The sequence below is a fragment of the Podarcis gaigeae genome (assembly GCF_964106915.1).
Source record: "Podarcis gaigeae genome assembly, chromosome: 17".
In the NCBI taxonomy this organism is placed as follows: domain Eukaryota; kingdom Metazoa; phylum Chordata; class Lepidosauria; order Squamata; family Lacertidae; genus Podarcis; species Podarcis gaigeae.
Window position 1 is genome coordinate 4482857 of NC_139694.1, and position 23439 is coordinate 4506295.

The window sequence follows — 23439 nt, forward strand, 5'->3', positions numbered from 1 at the left end:
GAAAGTGTTTCATCACAGGAATGTCCACATCCAGTGGCGGACTATGGTCTCCCAAATTGCAGAGGTGCCCTGTGTGATGCTAAAATTTGGTGACCCCCGCCTCTCTCAAGCCCCCTGCACCACACCAGTCGTAATACCCTAAAACTGCCTCTGCCACGTGTAGCCAGAAGCAGAAAAACCGAGATGCAAGCAAATGGTCTAAGGCAAGACTAGGCCTTACAGGACCTGCTTTCAGAGTGACTGACCAGAGGGTGCTTCTCCTTGCAGTCTGAGCTGCCGACAGCTTCTCTAAAGGGACCATATTTGTAGTGGGATGTGGGAAGAGGGCAGCCATCTCTAGGGCTGACCACTTACACATAGCCAAAAGTAAATCAAAAAGTACATTGATTTACACAAAAGCAACAGACACTCACTTATATGTTTTTATATATGTTGGAAGCTGCTCAGAGTGGCTGGGTTAACCCAAAACTTCAGATACACTCATACCAAGAACTGACTTAGTTGGTCTTTAAGGTGCTACTGGAAGGAATTTTGTTTTGTTTTGACTATGGCAGACCAACACGGCTACCTATCTGTAACTGGGTTAACCCAGTTAGATGGGCGGGGTGTAAATAATAAAATTATTATTAATAATATTATATCATTTGCTAATAAAGAGTGGCTTATGATAACAAAAGCACCAAGTCAATAGTATTTATCTGAAACAAAATGGGTCCCAAACTACAACACCCTAAGCTGGACTCAGAAAAACAAATGAGCCAAAGAAAATTGGATTAGAGGTTCCACACATCTACAGGATGTTGCGCCTACCTGATCAGGAGCAGCGAGAGGCTTTGCACAGATGTGGACGAGGAAGACAGATGGAACTGGGAGCTCTTGCTTCAGCACCAAGCTGTCTTTTGCTGGAAGTGAAAATGGCCCTTTCACCACAGGGTCCTATGAAATAAAATAAAAATGCTTAATGGTCCCTGAGGAGAAACTTCCCTACAGTAAAAAGGTAAAGGGACTTCTGACCATTAGGTCCAGTCATGACCGACTCTGGGGTTGCAGCGCTCATCTCGCTTTATTGGCTGAGGGAGCTGGCGTACAGCTTCCGGGTCATGTGGCCAGCATGACTAAGCCGCTTCTGGCGAACCAGAGCAGCGCACGGAAACGCCGTTTACCTTCCCGCTGGAGCGGTGCCTATTTATCTACTTGCACTTTGAGGTGCTTTCGAACTGCTAGGTTGGCAGGAGCAGGGACCGAGCAACGGGAGCTCACCCCGTCGCGGGGATTCGAACCACCGACCTTCCAATCGGCAAGTCCTAGGCTCTGTGGTTTAACCCACAGCGCCACCCGCGTCCCTAAGCCGCTTAGTAGCCTATCGGTATTAACCATGGTGATATGTTAAACATTGTCCAGGAGCCAGAGGGCACATGATCCACTTGCACAGGTAAGCAAGTCTCAGCTTAGTCTTAAAGACTAAGGGGAAATGTCTGTGCGTCTTATGGAGAGAATGTGTGGTCCCTGGGGCTGGGGGGGAGGGAACCTGGGCTTCCCCCGCCCCCAGCCCCACAAGCTCCGGGAGCGGAGGCAAGGCTGCGTGCAACCTTGCCGCCGCTCCCAGACCTGTTCTGGGGCCTGGGGTCGGGGGAAGCCCCTGTGGCTAAAAACGAAGCCAAGGCAGCGAGCGGGATTTTTTTTCTTGATTTCCAACCCTAAAAACTAGGTGTGCCTTATGGTCCGGTGCGCCCTATGGAGAGAAAAATATGGTACATTTATAGCATCATGCCTTCCCGCCTCCAAAAATAATTCTGGGAACTGTAGAATGCCAAAGGTCTGCAAGCTGTAGCTCTGTGAGGGGAAACTATGTTTCCCAGGATTATTTGGGTGGAGGCGTGATGAGCCATGACTGTTAAGGTGGCATCAGCATGCTTTAAATGTATGGTGTAGCTTACTGACCATTTCAGATTATCCAAGACCAAAAGTAAGATGGAGGGGCGTGCCGGAAAATCCCCACTGTGGATTTCAGCTGTGATTTACAGTGGAAAATTGGCAGGCACAGAAGCGAAAAAAACACCTGTTTCTGCCTCACTGCAATTCTTCCTGACCCTACATTAGAAAACGTGTGTGCAATGAGGTAACTTGCAGTTCTTCCTTTAGCCAAAACACAACCCAAAAAACCCCAACCGCATCATTTTTTTAAATATATATATATATCCACAGGGCAGGGTTCAGATTTCCTTGAGCAGGGCAGGGATCCCCCAGTGCGCAGGTATGTGCTTACGAAGGAGAAGCGGCTTAAAGATCAAAAGTAGCGCAAAAGAGGTGGCCCTTCAGCTGGCCTTGCTCATTCGGATAGCCTTACAACAAATATTTATGTAGCACTGACAGCGTACTGTGGAGTCAGCTCTACAGAAAAGATGATCCAGCAGGAAGCGAACATCTGGACAGCATAAAAGGGACGGAATAAATTTTTACCAGCTCCTCACTTCTGAGGTACTCACAAGGAAGGGGATACCAGAGGCACGAGTGGTAGGTGAGTAGGGGGTTGAAGGTGGGGAAGGGGCACCTCCTTCATTTTTGGGATGCTTCTGAGGCCCTAACTGCACTACAAACGTATATCAGTGCTATACCAGTTTAATGACTGAGGCTTTCTCCCCAAGCACTCTGGGAATTGTAGTTTGGTGAGAATGCTGACTCTCCCAAGCTTCTGCTTCTCCCACTCCACAAAAACTACGGCTCCCAGGATTCCCTGAGGAGAGGGAATGGATATTATGATCACACTATATTTAGCCGAAATATATACTGTTATATTTTACCAGAGGAGGATTCTTGATGGTGGCGTGGTCCATTCCTGCTATATAGCAGACAAGAACTGCTGCCAAGGTTCTCACCCTCTTAAACCATTCTGCACTGTGCAGAAATTCAGTGAGGGTAAAAAACATTAGCCAAAGTGAGATGGCTGCTTCAAGACAGCTGATTTTGGGTGTCATGAAACGGCAACAAATGGTTATTTAATTTATTGTCACAGTATTTTTAGAAAGGAGGGACGCGGGTGGCGCTGTGGGTTAAACCACAGAGCCTAGGATTTTCCGATCAGAAGGTCAGAGGTTTGAATCCCCGCGACGGGGTGAGCTCCCGTTGCTCGGTCCCTGCTCCTGCCAACCTAGCAGTTCGAAAGCACAAAGTGCAAGTAGATAAATAGGTACCACTCAGGTGGGAAGGTAAACAGCATTTCCAAGTGCTGCTCTGGTTCGCCAGAAGCTGCTTAGTCATGCTGGCCGCATGACCCGGAAGCTGTACACCAGCTCCCTTGGCCAATAAAGCGAGATGAGCACCGCAACCCCAGAGTCGGTCACGACTGGACCTAATGGTCAGGGGTCCCTTTACCTTATTTTTAGAAAGGAGGGAAGGGCACCTGTGGAATTTTATTTGCCTCAGGTGGCAAAATAAACTTGAGCAACCATGATCAGGTGGCAATGGAAGGGCCTCATTTGATCCTCTGCTTCAGGCAATAAAACATTTGGGGCTGGCTCTGGCATAAACTTTGTAAATTAAAAGGAGGGGGAAGATTAGCAGCCGGGGCAGTAGAGGGCCCAATATTTTTTTGAAGAGAACTAGCGGGGCATAGTATCTAAAAGAGCAACTAACATGACAGTTATCCATATGTAACGTTCAACAAACATACAGTAGCTGAGCTATACAAATAAACAAGTGTACGTTCTTATACACGAACACTTGTACATGATAAATGACAGCTTACGCTGATGTTCAGTGAAATGTGTGAATGAGCCTTTGATCAATGGGTTTTGAGCGCAGAGCCTAGGGCTTGCTGATCAGAAGGTCGGCGGTTCGAATCCCCGCGACGGGGTGAGCTCCCATTGCTCGGTCCCTGCTCCTGCCAACCTAGCAGTTCAAAAGCATGTGAAAGTGCAAGTAGATAAATAGGTACCAATCTGGCAAGAAGGTAAATGGCGTTTCCGTGCACTGCTCTGGTTCGCCAGAAGCAGCTTAGTCGTGCTGGCCACATGACCCGGAAGCTATATGCCAGCTCCCTCAGCCAGTAAAGCAAGATGAGTGCCGCAACCCCAGAGTCGTCCGCGACTGGACCTAATGGTCAGGGGTCCCTTTATCTTTACCTTCCAAGAAGAAAAGCAAAAGCAAGAGGCAATGTGGTGCAGTGGATAGAGTGTTGGACTAGAACCTCAGGGTTCAAATCCTCACTTGGCCACGGGGCCTGTCTGTCTCTCAGCCAACTACCTCACAGGGTTGTTGTGATGATAAAATGGGGAGGGCAAGAACCATGTTGGCACCTTGAGGCCCTTGGAGAAAAGGTGGGGTAGATACGTAGCAATAATAATAAATAAAATGTTTGGTGCTTTTTAGCTTAGAGAACAAAGATTACTAAGTGCGATCCTGAACGTGATTACTCAGAAGCAAGATCCTCTGTGTTGAATGCCATTTGTACTCTAGTGTGTAAAGGACTGAAGGCAAGGCATGATAGAAACTTACAAAATAATGGATGTTGCGGAATGTTTTTGTCGCTGTCCCATGTTGCTAGAATTGAAGGTCACTGAATGTAGCTGAATGGCAGCAGAGTTAGGACAGAAACAGTAAAAGGTAAAGGGTAAAGGGACCCCTGACCACTAGGTCCAGTCGTGACCGACTCTGGGGTTCATCTCGCTTTATTGGCCGAGGGAGCCGGCGTACAGCTTCCGGGTCATGTGGCCAGCAGGACTAAGCCGCTTCTGGCGAACCAGAGCAGCGCACAGAAACGCAGTTTATCTTCCCACCGGAGTGGTACCTATTTATCTACTTGCACTTTGAGGTGCTTTCGAACTGCTAGGTTGTCAGGAGCAGGGACAGAGCAACGGGAGCTCACCCCGTCGCGGGGATTCGAACCGCTGACCTTCTGATCAGCAAGCCCTAGGCTCTGTGGTTCAACCTGCAACACCACCTGCGTCCCCCAGGACAGAAACAACTAAATAGCTAAATGGAACTTCCTTTTACAGGGGCAGTGTACCTTCAAATGCCCAATGCTGGGGGGACCAACAACAGAAGAACAGCTGCCATTGGCATACGCTGCTTGGGAGCTCAGAGAGGCATCTAGCTGGCTGCTGTGGGAAACAGAATGCTGAATCTGGTGGGCCTCAGTCTGATCTGGCAGGGCAGCCTTTGTGATCAGCAAGGCTGGAGCGCAAACTGTCTGAGGTAAGGGAACCGGAAAAATACCACCCAGGAGAATGTAGTTGAAGTTTGTGAGGGAGAAGATGGCCAGGAATTTCTTGCGGAAGGTTCAGCCTATGGAAAGGAGAATTATTGTGGCTCCTGCATTATTATGAGTGTATCCTGCAGCCTGCTACTGACACAAAAATAGTGCACTGGTGGGGGGTTTATTCTGCTTCATTATTTCCTATGCAATGCTTCCCTGACGTTACCACATGGTTGCTGTTCAGAGAGTCACAAAAGGTGGGACAAAGCAACCCCAAAGCATTTGTGGTATGAAAATTTATGGGATTACAGCAGGATGTTATGGGATATGCACTGGTTGGAGATGAAGCGGTGTGGCCGCCCCAAATATTTTCCAGGCACAAACAGCATTGAAATCACGGTCATGTGGGCACACCTCAATAGCACCATGAGCACAGATAGTCATAAAAGTGAAATAAAAAAGAAGTCTGGAGGGACCCTGAGCAGATTTGACCTCTGCAGGAAGGAAAGCCTGCTTTACCTCTCGAACCCCCCCCCCCCAAAAAAAACCCTTACGCTTATGATGAGCTATACCTCCTATCCACCTACCTGAGAGAATACCTCACTGGAAACAGCAGGACTTACTTCCAAGTAAAGATATAGAGGGATAGGGAGGAATGGCTGCAGTTTTGCCCACACTTAACTCAGGACCAAGCCCTTTTGAACTCAGTGAGGATTGCATGTACAACAAACACATCGTACCTCAGCAGCTCTTATCTGCTCCAGTTGCTTCGGGGAAGGAAAATCTGGAGCTCCCAGTTTCCTCCACTGCAAATAGGGGTTGGTCAGGTAGTTATCCAAGTAGTAAGTGATGTACACAAGTCCTTTGGGAAGACAAAGGGAGCGTAACATGAAAACTCTGTTAGTTGAACATCAGGCCAGAGACCGAGGCTTTCAGATATGGTGTTCTTATTCACCATAGCCTTGTAAGAAGTCCAAGTAAGGACCAGAAGAAGCTGGATCCAATCACAAGCTTTTTAGAAGCTGCAAACCAGAAAAAAGCCTGATTTACGTGAGAGGAACCGAAGAAAGCTACTATCGAAATATATGATTGCGTCATGCCACCATGGCACAATGGTTTAGGCTGTCCTTTTAAAATAAGGTGAGCCACTCAATAGCTGCAGTAAATACAGTGGTACCTCGGGTTAAGTACTTAATTCGTTCCGGAGGTCTGTTCTTAACCTGAAACTGTTCTTAACCTGAAGCACCACTTTAGCTAATGGGGCCTCCTGCTGCCGCCACACGATTTCTGTTCTCATCCTGAAGCAAAGTTCTTACTCCGAGGTACTATTTCTGGGTTAGCGGAGTCTGTAACCTGAAGCATCTGTTACCTGAAGCGTATGTAACCCAAGGTACCACTGTATAGAATCATAGAATCACTTGCCTTCGTGTAATGACGCATCAGGAAAACAACCACAGTGACAACTATACCTTTGTGTTTGGGGTAATTGGTTATGTTTAGAGTCACGGCACTGATGTTGGAAGATGTCTCATTGTCTTTGCTGGCATAGATCAATACGGAGGCCTGCCAGCTGTCTGGTGGCTGCTCTCGAGGTCTGTGCACACTGGCTAGGACTCCAAGAGTGTCACAGTCTTCCGATTCCTGGCTGGAGATGTTGGCAGAGACTTGCTCCTCTCCTATGCAAGAGGAAGAGAAACTTGAATCTTACTTTGAACTTGGCCTTGTTTTATTGCACCCCACCGTGCTCCTCAAAAGCAGACCCACTTTCGTAGCCACCCACCCACTGTCTCGCCTCTCCCCAAGCTGCCATTTTGCTGCTGGATCAGGCCCAGGTCCCACCTTGTACAGCATCCTTTTCTCACAGGGACTAACTGGACGCCTCTGCGGAGCCATGCAAATGGCAGGTCTAAATGAGAGGCGATAGTCCCTTGGGAAGTAGGCGGTGGTGTGTGGTCAGTGGACTAGGGGGACTAGACTAATCGCCTAAATGTTCCCGGAAAATTAGTGTATTAAAGTATTGAAGTCTGGCGCCTCCTTCATCATGATGGATTACGCAGAAATGGCGATGCTTACAGGAAGATTAAGAGATAAAGACAATAGAGACTTTTAAAAAGACCGGGAATTATATTTGTTGTACCTACAGAAATATTGTAAAGAAACAGACTCACTAGCAGGGCTTGAATAAACACTTACAACCACAAAAATGAAGGTAAAAGACAAGGAGTAATGTCTTTGAAAATAATTAATTATAAGAAGAATTTATAGCAGGGAGATACAAAATGATAATAATGGGAAAGTATTTAGACAGATGGTGATAAAATTAAGATAAAACAGTGTAAGTATTAAATGTATAAAGAACCAGAAAGGGGAAGTTGAAGGAAGTCCGGGGGTAGGGGGAGAAGCGGTTTCTCTTATTGGCATTTGTTTCTCTATTACTTATGTAGATTATGAGAATTTTAAACTGTAAAACTTAATTAATTTTTTTTTTTTAAAGAAGAAGGCTGGTGCCTCCTTCCCAAAGCATAGGGGAGAGAGGAGAGCCACTGGGAGAGCTGGGAGAGCCACTGTGCCAGTGTGGTGCAGTGGTTAAGAGCGGTAGACTCGTAATCTGGTGAACTGGGTTTGATTCCCCGCTCCTCCACCTGCAGCTGCTGGGTGACCTTGGGCCAGTCACACTTCTCTGAAGTCTCTCAGCCCCACTCACCTCACAGAGTGTTTGTTGAGATTGTTAGCCTCTTTGAGACTCCTTAGGGTAGTGATAAAGTGGGATATCAAATCCAAACTCCACCTCCTCCTCCTTCTGCCAAACTTAGGGAAGGAGGCACGATGCTCACACGCCCCCCAATTGCCCTTCCAAGATGGCGCCTCTGGCCCTAACTGCTCCTCTATGAAAAAATTCACCAAATGTCATTGGGAAGTAGGGTAACAGGTTTGTGCCCCAGTTTGGTTAACATTGGGAGGCCAGTAGCACGCACATGTATCCTCTTTTGTAAAAATGACTTTTGAATCAGCGGTGGTTCCTGTGGTGGGAGAGGGGGTTCTCAGCACCGGTGTGGGGCAGGGTGGGGCCATGGTCAGGGCTGTGCAGTTGCACTGCTATTCCTCTTATGCAATCCTGGCCTCGCCGCCACTCTGCCCCAGCTAAGCCCAGGTAAGCTGCGGTGACCCCAGCGATGGGAGAGTGTATCGCTGCCCCCACAAAGGCCTCTGCTGCTTTTCCTCTTGCAAACAGGAAACGGGGCAAGTGGTTTGCTGTACCTAGGAGAGCCAGCAAGCCCATCACCGTGAGCACTGGCTTCCTCACCATCTGGACATGCGGCGGTCTGGTGTTGTTCATCTGAAAGCGCGCCGTCAGGGTCCTCTGCGTGAAGTGATAGGGGTGGTAGCTCAGAAATGCATTGTCGTTGCTCAGCAAAGTGTAGTTGACGGTGTTGTTGGCTCGAGCAAGCAGCAGGTTTTGGTGCTGGGCGATAACCTGCGAAGGAATAATAATAATAATAATAATAATAATAATAATAATAATAATAATATTATTATTATTATTTATTTATTTATTTATACCCTGCCCATCTGGCTGAGTTTCCCCAGCCACTCTGGGCCGCTCCCAATCAAGTGTTAAAAACAACACAGCGTTAAATATTAAAAATTTCCCTGAACAGGGCTGCCGTCAGATGTCTTTTAAAGATAGGAGAGCTGCTTATTTCCTTCACATCTGAAGGGAGGGTGTTCCACAGGGTGGGCACCACTACCGAAAGGGGAAGCGGGAGGGGACTCACCAAACAAGCCCTGCCAGTCAGTGCAAACTCTACGCAAGGACTTGTACAGCAAGGCTTTGGCTCCTTTGTCCCCCCCCCCCGCCCCTGCCCAAATTGACTTGAGGCGTGGTGGTTCAGGAGGACCCCAGAGCAGCACATGGGAAGAGAGGGAGGGGGGGATTGTTCCGCCTGGCAAGCTTGTGCAGATGCCATGTTCAACAGAGCACAATGTTCCGTTCCGCTCAGCATCTTTAAAGCTTAAATAAACCTGTGATTGTGTTAGCCCCACCATTACAATAGGTGGGACTTGTACTTCCTGAGGAGTGGTCGAGATCCAACAAACTCCAGGCAGGTCAAAAATTCAATTGTGCTTTTTCCTTTCCAATGAGTATACAGTGGACCCTCCGGATACGAACTTAATTCGTTCCGGGGGTCTGTGCGTACCCTGAAAAGTCTTCAAGTCAAGGCGCCGTTTCTGTGTACGGCAAAATAGAACACTTCTGCGCATGCACACATGGCAAAACCCGAAAGCTACATTATCCAAAGGTAACATAACCCGAGGTACCACTGTATAGCACAAACAGGGGCCTGTGTCCTGCACTTAATCTGCATTTTGTACCAAGGTAGCCCGTACCTTGTGACCTGTGTGCCTTCAACAGCCTTGCATTTCTCTCATTTTGAGTAACTGTTTATTTGGTTGTACTACCCGGCATAAATTCATTATGCTTTAGCTGGTGGCGGGGGGGACAATGCAGAGCACAGACAATCCACCCTTTTAAGCCAGGGATGAGGAACGTCAAGCCTGGGGACTTAACAGAGTCCTCTTTACTCTTTACTTGGGATCTGCCCCAGGCCACACCTCCTCTACAGCCGCTTTTAACCTCTGGACCCACTTCTTTTTGCCTCTGGTACTGCCCACCACTGGAAAATCATAATTCGAGTGGAAATAATCATAATTTATCATTTATACCCCACCCATCTGGCTGGGTTTCCCCAGCCACTCTGGGTGGCTCCCAACAGAATATTAAAAACACGACAAAACATCAAACATTAAAAACTTCCCTAAACAGGGCTGCCTTCAGATGTCTTCTAAAAGTCAGGCAGTTGTTTATTTCCTTGACATCTGATGGGAGGGCGTTCCACAGGGCGGGTGCCACTACCAAGAAGGCCCTCTGCCTGGTTCCCTGTAACCTCATTTCTCGCAATGAGGGAACTGCCTGAAGGCCCTCTGAGCTGGACCTCAGTGTCTGGGCTGAATAATGGGGGTGGAGAACCCATTTGATTTCTGGGATTCCAGCAGGCATTGTCCACTATGTATATTCAAGTACATCTCTGTAAAAGTAATGACTGGGGAGCTCTTCTTGTTTTTAAAAATAAAAGCTGAAATTCTCAGTTATATTCTGGTCCCAGAATCACATTCTATGGCTTCTCTGTGTTCCTGCAAAAGATGTTGGGATAGACACTGCCCCAACCTTTAGGTACATGACTCTTCAAACACTTTTTTCCCTTTAAACTGCCTCATTTCTCCCCGATATTTTACCCCAGTACAGAGGACAAGACACTAGTGTTTATGTCTGGCTATGGAAGAAATGAAATCCATGTGCAAAGCTGTACTGTGCGCATCTTGAAAACAAGAAACGCAGCATAATAATTTGCTGTCAGGATCCACTAAGAAGCCTTTCCAGTAGCTTTGGCTGACCTAATTCCCAAGCCTTGCTAAAATTAGGAACTTAAGAGGAGGATTGCAGCGGTGTAACTAATCAGATATAAAAGGATTACCGCTCAGTAACAAAATACACAAAGCAGCAGGTTAGGTTGAAAGGAGCAGAAAGGAGTTCCAGAAAGATGATTTCAAAAATCGGAAACTGAGGAGTTCAAGTAGTAGTCAGTGAGGATCAGGGGGCTGTACAACCAAAATTGTTACAAACCATTTTTGGTAATTTCTAGCGCTCTTAGTTTACTACATGTAAATAAAATTAACCTATACTCTTCACTGATTAAGCCCCCTCTCCACTGCCCTCTTTTGCTGAGACAACAAAAGATATGAATTATAGGCTATAAGCTCAGCCAGGCAAGAAAGGAACTATCCTCTTATAGTCTGTCAAGTTCCTGCACATTAACAAATAAATAATGCTAGGAAACTGGCTGCCATGACAGGTGGGGCCTAAATATTACAATAATCCAAGGCATACACTGTGTAGACAGAGATAGAATCATAAGAGTTGGAAGGGACCCCCAGGGTCATCTAGTCCAACCCCCTGCAATGCAGGAATCTTTAGCTCAATCCCATGACCCAAGAGTCTCCTCCACTGATTTCTCTTGTGGGATCCCTGGCAGATGGGGTTCAGGCCCTTGAATCAGCCATGGAGGGCAGGTGGCCACCAAGTGAAGTATTTGACTTTTCTCCGTAGGAATAACAATCCTTTGCTGATACAGTCATACCTTGGATCCTGGACGTCCTGGAACCCAGACCTTTTGGCTCCCAAACATCGCAAACCCAGAAGAGATTGTTCTGGTTTGCAAACATTCTTTTGGAACCCGAACGTCTGACGGGGCTTCCACGGCTTCTGATTGGCTGTAGGACCTTCCTTCAGCCAATCAGAAGCCATGATTTGGTTTTTGGAAATTTTTGGAAGTCGAATGGACTTCTGGAACGGATTCTGTTCGATTTCCAAGGTACGACTGTACGGGCAAAAGGCAAGGGGAACATTCTGAGAATCAAACGCTCCCTCGGCAGAAGGCAGCCAGACTGTCTCCTCACCTGGGCACAGGGCGGCAGAAACAGGGTGTTCAGACAGGGAAGTTCTGATGGCTTTAGACTTCCATTTATTTATTTAAGGTATCAGTATACAGTGGTACCTCGGGTTAAGTACTCAATTCGTTCCGGAGGTCTGTTCTTAACCTGAAACTGTTCTTAACCTGAAGCACCACTTTAGCTAATGGGGCCTCCCGCTGCCGCCGTGCCGCCGGAGCCCGATTTCTGTTCTCATCCTGAAGCAAAGTTCTTAACCTGAAGCACTATTTCTGGGTTAGCGGAGTCTGTAACCTGAAGCGTATGTAACCCGAGGTACCACTGTAATGCTTTTCAGGGGAGCCTCATGCACAAAGCAGTTTACGTTAAAGGGCAAAAGAGAGATGAAACCATATTTCCTTTTTAAAAGAGCTAGATATTTCCTCCCATTAGGCCAAGATGGCCCTCTGGTGGCAGGTGTTCAATGGAGCCATCTCAGCTGGAAAACCAGGAGCTAGAGATACTGAACATCTTCTGTCTTTTTGCTCTCTTCCCTTCCTCTCAGGACCAAAAATGGTCCTTCAGTGGCCCCCTGGTGGCAGCCGGAGGTGATAGAAGCCACCTCAGCTGCAGCTGCATCTTGTATTGTGGTTTTATTGCGTTAAAACATTTTGGTAGATCTTCACAAACTTGAAAAGCAGTATATGCTTGTTCAAATAAAGAAAACGTCTCATTGCCGACTCAGAAAATATCCACTGGTCTCACACATCCAGAAACGAATGCCTCTTTTTGGAGTGATAATTCTGGAGACGCCCCAGCCAGGAGCCAAAGCAGCTCCAAAAACGTTTCTGAGCACAATTCAAAGTGTTGGTGTTGACCTTTAAAACCCTAAATGGCCTTCGTCCTGTATACCTGAAGGAGCGTCTCCACCCCCATTGTTCAGCCCAGACACTGAGGTCCAGCACCGAGGGCCTTCTGGCGGTTCCCTTGCTGTGAGAAGCCAAGTTACAGGGAACCAGGCAGAGGGCCTTCTCAGTAGTGGCCCACCCTGTGGAACGCCCTCCCTTCAGATGTGAAGGAAATAAGCAGCTATCCTACCTTTAAAAGACATCTGAAGGCAGCCCTGTTTAGGGAAGTTTTTAATATTTAACGCTGTATTGTTTTTAACACTTGATTGGGAGCCGCCCAGAGTGGCTGGGGAAACTCAGCCAGATGGGCAGGGTATAAATAATAAATTATTATTATTAACATCAGTTTGCTGTTGCTCAATATTTGTTGTCAGCACGTGCGCTGACTGCCTATCTTCTCAAAATCAACAAAAATATTCAAAAAGAAGAAAAAGAAGTAAATTCCATTGGCCCATAAACCCCACAAAGCTGGGGAACAGGAGTGTGCTATGGAGATACTCTGCCTAGGCCTGAATATTCCCAGTGGCTCAAGGGCTCAGGACAAAAAGGCCTGTGCATGATGTTAACTACGGGAGTCAGGCAAGCATGGCTTGATGGTGAAATTTAGGGGTGAAGAGGCTTAAAAGAGGTGAAGTAAGGGCTAATTCACACAAGCACGTAGATGACTTGATTTCTCCTCACTTGCCCACTCAACCCTTGATGACTTCCAGGGGAATGTGTGAACAAAACTCACCCAAGGCTGGATTGAGCCATTGGTCTGTGAGGCCAAAAACCAGCAGTCCATGTGCTGGATATTGTGGCAGAGGAATATCCTAACCCACAAGGCCAGGCCAGGCGATCCCCCTCAAGTGGCAGGATCCATAAGGGCAGCAGATCCTGATATAAAGCTTTCTTCCCCATGTCTTCCCAATGTAGACCTTCATTTACCCCCTTCTTCCCTAGTAGGGAGGGGAGCACCATTTTGCAGTTTGCCTCAGGCGCCAAAATGCCTTGGGCTGGCCCCGAACCTAACAGAATCCTTAAGTCAAATGATCCCATCAGGGAGATCCTTGCCCCCCTCCAGTGCTTGCCAAGAAGTCTAGAAATGACAAATCTCCAACCCACAAGTATAAGATTCAACAAATTGGCCTCTCTTTTTGATGATGATGATGATGAATTGAATTTATATACTGCCCTATATAAGCAGGTCTGAGGGTGGTTCACAGAAAGCAACATTCTCCCATAATTCAGTGGTGATGCGGCACCTAGGACTGAGCCAGAGGTCACATACCACAGTTAAAGCCTTATAATGAGGTGTTTATCAGTGGAATTTTTTGTCATTAGATCACAGGATGAAGAGAAGCAACTCTCAGAGGCCTAAATATCAATGTGATTGCAAAATCACTAGCTGCAAGTGTCCATTCTCTCCATTAGATGGTGCACCAGTCATATGCTAGACGTATTGATATTTCTGAGGTACCAACATAATATTCATCAGGCCCACTGAGTGCCTGTTCAACTCCAGTAGAGCCCTTTGTGTAGACAAGGGAGTTGTCCAATAAGAATTCTCAGCCTACTCGTGTGGTATTTTCTGAGACCTTCACAAGAATATTTCCTCCCTGCACAAAAAAACTCCCAAAGTTCTTGTTTACAGTGGAATCTCAGTTGTTGAACGCTTCAGCAGCCGAACAATTCAGAACCCGAACGCCGACCACCCAGAAATGAATGCTTCCATTTTTTAACATGCCTTGGAAGTCAAACGGCTTCTGTGGCGCATTTCTCCATTTTTTCAATCGCTTTTGCCAACCGGCAATTGCACTTTGGTTATCAAACGTTTTGGAAGTCAAATGGTCTTCCAGAACGGATTACATTCGACAACCGAGGTTCCACTGTATAAGATACCTCATTGAACCAAGAAATTCACGGGCTTCACAGGGAATTTTTCTCCACCCGCCAAAAAAAGTTACTTGTTTATAAGCTACACCATTGGGCCAAGAAATTCAAAGGCTTCTGTGGAAGAAGGCATTCATTGTGAGCCTTGACAGGAGAGATGATACGCTAAAGAAATCACACCTATGTTTAAACAGAGGCCTATAGAGATAAAACAAATGAGGATGAGCACTGGGGAAACAGAAGAGATGGCAGAGGTGCAGAAAGCAATGCAGCTCAAGTCTACCTTAGCCACCATGGCCGCATAGGTGACATCCGCTCTCCACAGCTGCGGAACTGACCATCCCACCAGCGGATCTGCCTCGTCGTTGTATACAGGCACAGAGGTGAACGTGGGAAAGAGCTTCTGGATCTGTCCCACTGCTTCAGTTTCTTGTTCTAAGATGTACAGCGACCGCCCAGCTCCCTGTGGGAAGAGCGGTTGTTATTTATTTGATAGATAGCCTATTTCACAAGGCAGTTATAAAAAAGTAAAGGACCCCTGGGTGGTTAAGTCCAGTCAAAGGTGACTATGGGGTATGGTGCTCATCTGGCTTTCAGGCTGAGAACGCCAGCGTTTGTCCACAGACAGCTTTCCGAGTCATGTGGCCAGCAGGATTAAACTGCTTCTGGCGCAATGGGACACTGTGACAGAAAATAGAGCACATGGAAATGCTGTTTACCTTCCCTCCGCAGCGGTACCTATTTATCTACTTGCACTGGCGTGCTTTCGAAGTGCTAGGTTGGCAGGAGCTGGGACAGAGCAATGGGATCTCACCTTGTCATGGGGATTTGAACCACTGAGCTTCTGACTGGCAAGCTCAAGAGGCTCAGTGGTTTAGACCACAGCACCACCAAGGGTAACAACTAGATCATGTAATTGAAGCACCTGGGATTTTCTAAAGTGGTGTACAGATGCTATGTGGAATTAAAAAACAAATTGTTGCAAGAAGCAGTTGTCAATGTTAGAATTCAATTCAGGACCTTTGCACCATGTAGCAAGTTTTTTGTTTTTAGTGCACAAGGGGCAATTAATTGTGAACACTTAACTTGGGACAGGCACATCTCAACAGCAAATTGAGCAGGGAGCTGACCTTCTTATGCATGGCAATGTAGTCTATCCGGACGCCAGTCTCTCCAGTGAAGAAATTAGTTCCATTGTGGCAGTGACACAGGAGGCTCCAGCACATGGGGGACTTTGGGAATGGGTGGAAAGAGTCTCCAGGACCTCCAAATTTCAGCTGAGAACTGGCTTGTCTTAAACCTTCAGAGCAAGCATCATAGTAGTTGAGAAATCCTAGGAGGAAAATTGAACAGTCAACAATAGGCCTAGTGTTTCGGTAGTAATATCTAGCTCGGAGGAGAGGAAAGTGGCTCGTTTCTTCAGAACGTACTGGAGTGAAACAGGGTAAAGAAGGCCATAACATACCGCATTTGCTCTGCAAAAATCAACAATTATGGACTGTTTATATAAGAAGGTCTAGTTATCTGTGTGGCTGTGAGCAGGTCATGCTATGGGCTATAGACACCCATTGAAGAGTCCAGTAGCTGCAACGTGATCCTGACACACAGAATTCTTAAAGCGTGTTTCTAGCCCTCATAACTGCAAAAGGTAAAAGACAAAGGACCCCTGGATGGTTGCGTCCAATCAAAAGGCAAGTATGGGGTTGCGGCGCTCATCTCGCTTTCAGGCTGAGAGAGCCAGCGTTTGTCCACAGACAGCGTTCCGGGTCATGTGGCCAGCATAACTAAATTGCTTCTGGCGCAACAGGACACCATGATGGAAAGCAGAGAGTGCAGAAACGCTGTTTACATTCCCGCCGCAGTGGTACCTATTTATCTACTTGCACTCGAACTGCTAGGTTGGCAGGAGCTGGGACAAAGCAACGGGAGCTCACCCTGTTGCGGAGATTTGAACCGCCGACCTTCTGATTGGCAAGCCCAAGAGGCTCAGTGGTTTAGAGACCACAGCGCCACCATGTCATAATTGTAGTGAGCCTGGATGCATGTATACGTGTTTGTCTCCTAGTGCAAACACAAAGAAGGGTGTTGTGGTATCTAAAAGACAAAGATTCGGAGTGGAGTCCCTAAGATGTTTGGATGGTGCTTTGTATGCCTCCTTCCTGCAACTCCTGCAACTCCTGCAGCCAAGCTGGTGCCAAACTTATTGCTCTGCTTTCCTTTGGACTCCACTTTGGGGCCAAGTGGTGGCTCTTGTCAACTGGGCAGTTCAGGACCTCCACTTACACAGCCCAGGCTTGCGCGCCAGGGAGGACACTGTGCTGGTCCCATGGGTTAACCGTAAGGCGAGGTCCGAGTCCAGTCCGAGGTCCAGTCGAGGGTGCAGTATGGGGGCAGTCCATCAAAGCTGAAGCGGGGTCCAAGGCAGGGAGTCGGGTGTGGTCAGGAACTCTGGTAGAGCAGGACAGGGTGGCGGCAGGAACAGGTAACCAACGATGTTGCTCCCGCAACCTGGGACTGGGCGGGCTGGCCTTTATCTCCTCTGAGGCATAGGGCGGCCGCGGTCCACAGGTGACTCGCCTCTCCTGGCCTGGAGGCAAGCACTCTTTCGGGAACTTAGTTCCCTCCGCCTCTCTGCCCTGAGCCTCTGCAGCTCAGGAGAGGCTGGAGGGTTACCGGACCAAGAGGCAACCTCAGCTTCCCCTGACAGGGCTGAGAGTGGAGCACCTGCAGGCAGTGGGTCCTCCATCACCTAAGGAGCCAGAGCAGACTCAGCTGGTTCTGGAGGCGGGGAATCTTGTGCAGGCTGGGATTCCTCAGGTTCAGCCTCCGAGTCCGAATCCCAGGCCATCACAGACACATTGATGCTGCCAATGCAGCAGTTTGACGTCACCCCCAAAGGCACACTCCATTGTCTCTCCAGACAGATGCCAACAACAACCTGAGGTACCTATAGTTCCATTCTCAGCAACATGGTAGGTCAAAAGATTTATGGTTTTGAAAAACGGCTAAGCAAAGAATATTACCACAGTGTTGCTATAAAACACTTTGTTTCTATAATTTACTTAGTTTCTCCTAGGCAACATTCCTGCTGTAACCCCGGTGCCCAGTTTGGTAACTTGCATGTGTTGATTTAGCTATTAAGAGCTCGAATGACGAAAAAAATATCTCTGTGAGATGGCAATTTGTGCTGAGCTTTTTACAGGATTGAAAATGGAACATTTCTTTATCTTGTTTTCATTAGCCGTGATCTCTGAACTTTCACCACTCTGCTCACAGTTAAAAACCAGGAGGATTCAAAAGCAGCTTACCATTAACTGTCATGGATACGTTGTCAAAGTCATGGTGATCTGGCTCGTTCCAAGTCTCAAAATTCCATTTAGAAACATGCTTCAATCCATAACGTTCTGGAAATCAAATCTGCATTAATTACAGCTTTGTCATATTAAGCAGTAGACTTTCATTTAGCCGCACACGGAAATCTCAGTTGAAAGGCTCTTGTCCCAAACCACCTTGAAGAGGAATTTCTGCGTTTAGGGGGCATGTTCACACCCACCCACCCACAATCCAGGACAGATGCCACTTCCACAAATTACCGTATTTTTCACCCTATAGGACACACTTTTTCCCCTTCAAAAATGAAGGGGAAATGTGTGTGCGTCCTATGGGGCGAATGCAGGCTTTCGCTGAAGCCTGGAGAGCGAGAGGGGTCGGTGCGCACCGATCCCTCTCGCTCTCCAGGCTCCAGGAAGCTATCTGCAAGCCTTGGGAGCCCGGCGGGAGTTCCCACCGGGCTCCCAAGTTTTGTGGACAGCAGCCTGCAGCCCAAAACCTGGAGAGCGCAGCGGGGCGCACCCCGGGCTTCGGGCAGCTCTCCACAAGCCTTGGGAGCCCAGCGCGACTTCCCGACAGGCTCCCAAGGCTTGCGGATAGCAGCCTGTTCTGGGGGATGGGGTCGGGGGAAGCTCGGGCTTCCCCCACCCCAGCGCCGCGCATGGGGGAAAAATATGTTCTTTTTCTCCCCCCCCCCAAAATAGGTGCGCCCTATGCGCCAGTGTGCCCTATAGGGCGAAAAATATGGTAGTATTCTGTGACAGGGCCCAATGTATGGGCTGGATGTTGATTTACAGGATAAGTTGCAAAGGGGGTGGCAGGAAGAAAAAACTCCCCCACTTTTTTCTGGTTCCATCCCCCAATTGATTTCCCCATGGGTCAATGTCTTCCACAGAAATGAAAAGGTTCCGCACCCATGCCCTAGAGCAGGGTTTTCCAAACTTGGGTCTCCAGCTGTTTTTGGACTACAACTCCCACCATCCCTAGCTAGCAGGATCAATGGTCAGGAATGATGGAAATTGTAGTCCAAAAATATCCGGAAACCCAAGTTTGGAAAACCCTGCTCTAGAGCGTTCCTCGTCTAATTGTTAATCTTGCCTTGAAGTTTGATGTCCTATACAGTCGTACCTTGGACCTCAAATGCCTTGGCTCCCAAACAAATTGGCTCTCGGACGATCGAAACTCGGTTCTTTTGGAAGCCGAACGTCTGACACAGGTTCTGCGACTTCTGATTGGAAGCTTCCTGCAGCCAATCAGAAGTCGCACTTTGGTTTCCGAACATTTTGGAAGTCGAACTGACTTCCGGAACGGATTCCGTTCGACTTCCAAGGTCCGACTGTAGTTGCTTGTGGAACCCCCTGTTGATGTTCTCTTGGCCACCCAACTGCAATCGTACACAGTTTAGTAAATTATAAGCCATGAAGCACACTAACTTAGGGTCATTTAAAGAAAGGTTCAAGGATTTTTTTTTTTTAAAGAGCATTTTCCCTGGACATTGCCCTTTAAGACGTGTTTGTGGAAAAGCTGAACTGACAAATTAACATTTTGTTAACTCACCTATATATCTTTCGGCCAACTGTGCAACCAGATCCTTCCATTGTATCACCTGCCTTTTGTCTTCAAAGTCAGTGAAGTATCCCGAGGGACTTCCCATCAATTCGAATCCTGAGTTTGGGTGGGAGGGAAACCCACACAAACCTGTTCAGTGCTTTTGAATTGAGCAGTGCCAAGCATCCGTTGGTCTGCGCTTGGGCGCCATGGGCCAAGAACCAAAGAACTATGTGGCTGTGAACATGGGGGAGTCTGGCAGCAGGGCCCAGCCATTCTCTGCATGACTTTGGCAGTTTGCAGAGAAGAGAGAGAAAGGAAAGAGCTAAACAAATGTTGATAAAGGCACAGGGTGCGGGTTCTGGCAATCAGTTTTTTTAAAAAAGGCACACAAATATATTGGGCACATCTAAAACGGCTCTTTGGGTCCAAGCCATGCCACTTTTCCCTCAAAGGAAGGAAAATAAAAATAAGATCAGTAGAAGACAAAGCAAAGTTCTTGTATAAGTACGAAGAAGACTCGCAGAAGGGAATTGGAAATGAGTTAAGAGCATCGACAGAAGATCACCAGGTTGATGGACTATATGGAATTGGCGGAAAGGACTGGCAGAATCCGAGACCAGGGAGAGGAGACGGTGGAAGAAGACTGGAAAAAGTTTAAAGACTATTTATAGAAATAATGTAAAATTAATGAGTGTTAGAAAAATGTTGGAATGAAGTTACACGGCTTTAGTAGAAATGTTATAAGGAATTAAGTATAAATAGATTACTAGAGTATTAAAGGGAAAATAAGGTTAAAATATGTTAAGACAATTATATGACAGAAATAGAGGAAGATGGAAAGGATTTGCTGAAACAATTAATAGAAGTGGAATACAAAAAGGGAGGTGTGAGGAGGTCGTTGAAACAAGGGAATGAAAGTTAAGATATTGGTATGGTAAGATGTGTGTTTTAAATTGTTTTTGTTTGGTTTTGTTTAGTTTATTGTGTTAGTGTTGTGTTGTGTATTGTTTATATATTGTATTGTATTGTTCTCCTTTTTTTCTTCTCTTCTCTTTCTTTTTCTTTGTAGTGTTTAAAAGCAATAAATATTATTTTTTTTAAAAAAAAAAAGCCATGCCACCTTTCCATTTGATCATACAAATACTCTGAGTGGATTAGGACTCTTTTGGGAGAAGGGGAAAGATATAAGCATGTGTCAGGCTTCAGAGAATCAGATCCCTCCCCCGGTGGCAGCCAAGAAGCAGATAAACGAGAAGAACTCTTACCATGTAATTTATTCAGTATTCACAGAGAGAGACGAAGGAATGCAGTCTCTATTAAATAATGACATTGCTCTGACTGAAGTCCAACCTGCTCCATTTCTCCTATTCTACGTCATCCCTGCGCCGGCCGATCTGAGCTTTCTGCCTCTGAGCTCTCTGTTCTACTACTCTCAATGCCCGCCTGGTCCTGGGAGAGGGGGTATCAGGAATGCTTTCCAAAGACATTGAGTTTGTCAGCTGTCTCTCCCTCGGTGCTTCTTCTTTCTGCTGTTCCTCTCCCAATTATTTCCCAGCTTTCCCCCTCTGCAGCCTCTGTACTATGCCCTTCGGCAAACCACTGTTCTAAATCTATACTGTCCTCCTATTCTTGGGAAGGTGCAGGAAGGGGCCCACTGCGGTCCCCACCATTCCTCTTCAGTCCAGCCCGATAGCATAGAATTCTACAGTTGGAAGGGACCCCAAGGGTCATCAAGCCCAACCCCTTGCAATGCAGGAATCTTAACTAAAGCATCTATGACAGATGGTCATCCAAACTCGGATTAAAAACTTCCAAGGAAGGAGAGTTCACCACCTTCTAGAGTCCATTCCACTGTTGAACGGCTATTACTGTCAGAAAGTTCTTCCTGATGTTGACTTAGAATCTCCTTTCTAGCAACTTGAAGCTTTGGGTCCAACCCTCTAGCGCAGGAGAAAACAAGCTTGCTCCAGCTCTTTAGATATTTGAAGACTGCTACCATCTCTCCTCTCAGTCTCTTTTCCAGGCTAAACATACCCAACTCCCTCAATTGTTCCTCCTAAGGCTTAGTTTCCAGATCCTTGACCATCTTGGTTGCCTTCCTCTGCACATGCTCCATCTTGTCAATATCCTTCTTCTACTGTCGCACCCAGTGCTGGACACAGGACTCCTGTGTCCAAGGCAGAATAAAGCAGAGCTATTCCTTCCCTTGATCGGAACACTATACTTCTGTTGATGCAGTTGTGAATAGCATTAGCTGTTTTTGGTGCTGCATTACACTGCTGACTCATGTTAAACTTCTCAGCTAAAAAAACCCCTAGATCCTTTTCACATGTACTGCTGGCAAGCCATGTGTTTCCCTTGAGTTCCGAAGTAAAAGGACACCATTCAGCTGAGTTGGGAGCCTACACTTCAGTGCTTACATTATTGCAGAAATTGCAGAAACTCACAATTTGCCCTTGCCCCTTGCTCATTAAAGTTGGTAGAAGTTTAACTTAACATTGGCGTGTTAAATTTCTGCTGTTCTCAAAGAAAGCAAAGCACTGTATAGAACTCCTAACAACTTAAGCTATACATTGTTTAACGGAGCTTAGAATTGGCAGCATTTTTTTTAATAAAAAAAACAAGTGATTAGATTTACCTGGACGTAGCTTGTTTTCCCAAAGAAGATCCATGAAGTTGTCTAGGCTGGTGAAATTGTAATGAAGTGTCCCATTGGCCTCCCTGCAGAAAAAATATGATTAGATCCACTGCAAACCAAGAAGGCTGATTGCCAAAGAACTGATGCTTTTGAATTCTGGTGCTGGAGGAGACTTTTGAGAGTCCCATGGACTGCAAGAAGATGAAACCTCTCCATTCTGAAGGAAATCGGCCCTGAGTGTTCACTGGAAGGACAGATCCTGAAGCTGAGGCTCCAATACTTTGGCCTCCTCATGAGAAGAGAAGACTCCCTGGAAAAGACCCTGATGTTGGGAAAGATGGAGGGCACAAGGAGAAGGAGACGACAGAGGACGAGATGGTGGGACAGTGTTCTCGAAGGTACCGGCATGAGTTTGATGAAACTGTGGGAGGCAGTGGAGGACAGAAGTGCCTGAGCGTGCTCTGCTCCATGGGGTCACGAAGAGTCGGACACGACTAAATGACTAAACAACAACAACAACATTGCAAACCAAGTCAATTCCCCATTAAATACAAAGACTTTGGGCCAGAGCAATCATGCGTAGTATTCATAAAATGACAACCTGCATGAGCAAATGACCCATCAGACTTCCAAGATCATAGGCATGACTTTCCTGTCAATAATAATAATAATAATTTATTTATACCCCGCCCATCTGGCTTGGTTTTTTACATGTTATCATTTACCTTATTACTTTAAATTTTAAACTTCCTTGGGTGCCTTGGCAGAAAGGTGGTATTCAAATGAAATAAATATTGTCTTAAATGCAATATTTTTGTATGAGCAAACCACATGACCTCAATTTTCTGAAAATGATCATAGCTGATTTTATACATGGAGCCACTTTTGGTAACTAAGCAAAACTTTCAAGTTGTTCATTCAAGGAAGAGTACAGCTTTGAGGGGAGAAAACAGTTCTGTACCCTGAGGTTAGTTAGCTGCGTCTCTGCCAGATGCTCCCCTATGTACTATTAAAATATTTACTTACACAGCGAACAAGCAAAAAAATCATTAACTTTAGTTTTGTGTCAGCCAAATACAGCACGTGCTGGCTTCACAAAAGGAGGTGGAGGACATCGAAATATCTTACTGAGTTTGGCAATGCAAGAAATCTATCGTGAGAGGATTTTTATCATACCATGCGTATCTATAGAAGAATGAACTGGCACCGATATTTGGACAAAGGGATGTCACGCATGTGAGATGGGACTGCAGGCACATTATATTTTATGCATCACAGCAACAGTGTCGCTGATCTGTATGTGCAACAAGCTCACAAGCTGCCCCGGTTACAGCATAACTCCTTTCCCAAGCCAGATGAAAAGGCTACATGGAGCTGAGGAAAGTCCAGTTCGTGTAGGAAACAAAAAGGGTAGGCTTTCCAGAACCTCGGAGAGCACCTCACAAAGAAGGACTTTGCTT

General features: G+C 46.7%; 2 protein-coding genes across 4 annotated transcripts in view; one reads left to right on the top strand and one right to left on the bottom strand.

The window, feature by feature from the left end:
• The window catches only part of IDUA (alpha-L-iduronidase), a 63397-nt gene that overhangs the window by 3530 nt on the left and 36428 nt on the right, over positions 1-23439 (bottom strand). The window contains exons 1-10 of one of the 2 annotated variants that reach the window (XM_083718978.1): positions 23156-23237; positions 21980-22062; positions 19348-19455; positions 17769-17864; positions 15591-15793; positions 14744-14923; positions 8453-8669; positions 6664-6870; positions 5935-6056; positions 811-936 (exon numbers count right to left, since the gene is read on the bottom strand). In XM_083718978.1, the coding sequence (XP_083575104.1) occupies positions 811-936; positions 5935-6056; positions 6664-6870; positions 8453-8669; positions 14744-14923; positions 15591-15793; positions 17769-17864; positions 19348-19455; positions 21980-22013 (1293 nt within the window). In that variant the 5' untranslated portion in view covers positions 22014-22062; positions 23156-23237. Of the gene's footprint in view, positions 1-810; positions 937-5934; positions 6057-6663; positions 6871-8452; positions 8670-14743; positions 14924-15590; positions 15794-17768; positions 17865-19347; positions 19456-21979; positions 22063-23155; positions 23238-23439 lie in introns of those variants that run through there. The other variant, XM_083718977.1, reaches the window with a different exon arrangement.
• The window catches only part of SLC26A1 (solute carrier family 26 member 1), a 48051-nt gene continuing 26291 nt past the window's right edge, over positions 1680-23439 (top strand). Inside the window, exons 1-2 of one of the 2 annotated variants that reach the window (XM_083718908.1) lie at positions 1680-2518; positions 4995-5193. The gene's annotated coding sequence lies outside the window, so the exon portion shown is untranslated. Of the gene's footprint in view, positions 2519-4584; positions 5194-23439 lie in introns of those variants that run through there. The other variant, XM_083718911.1, reaches the window with a different exon arrangement.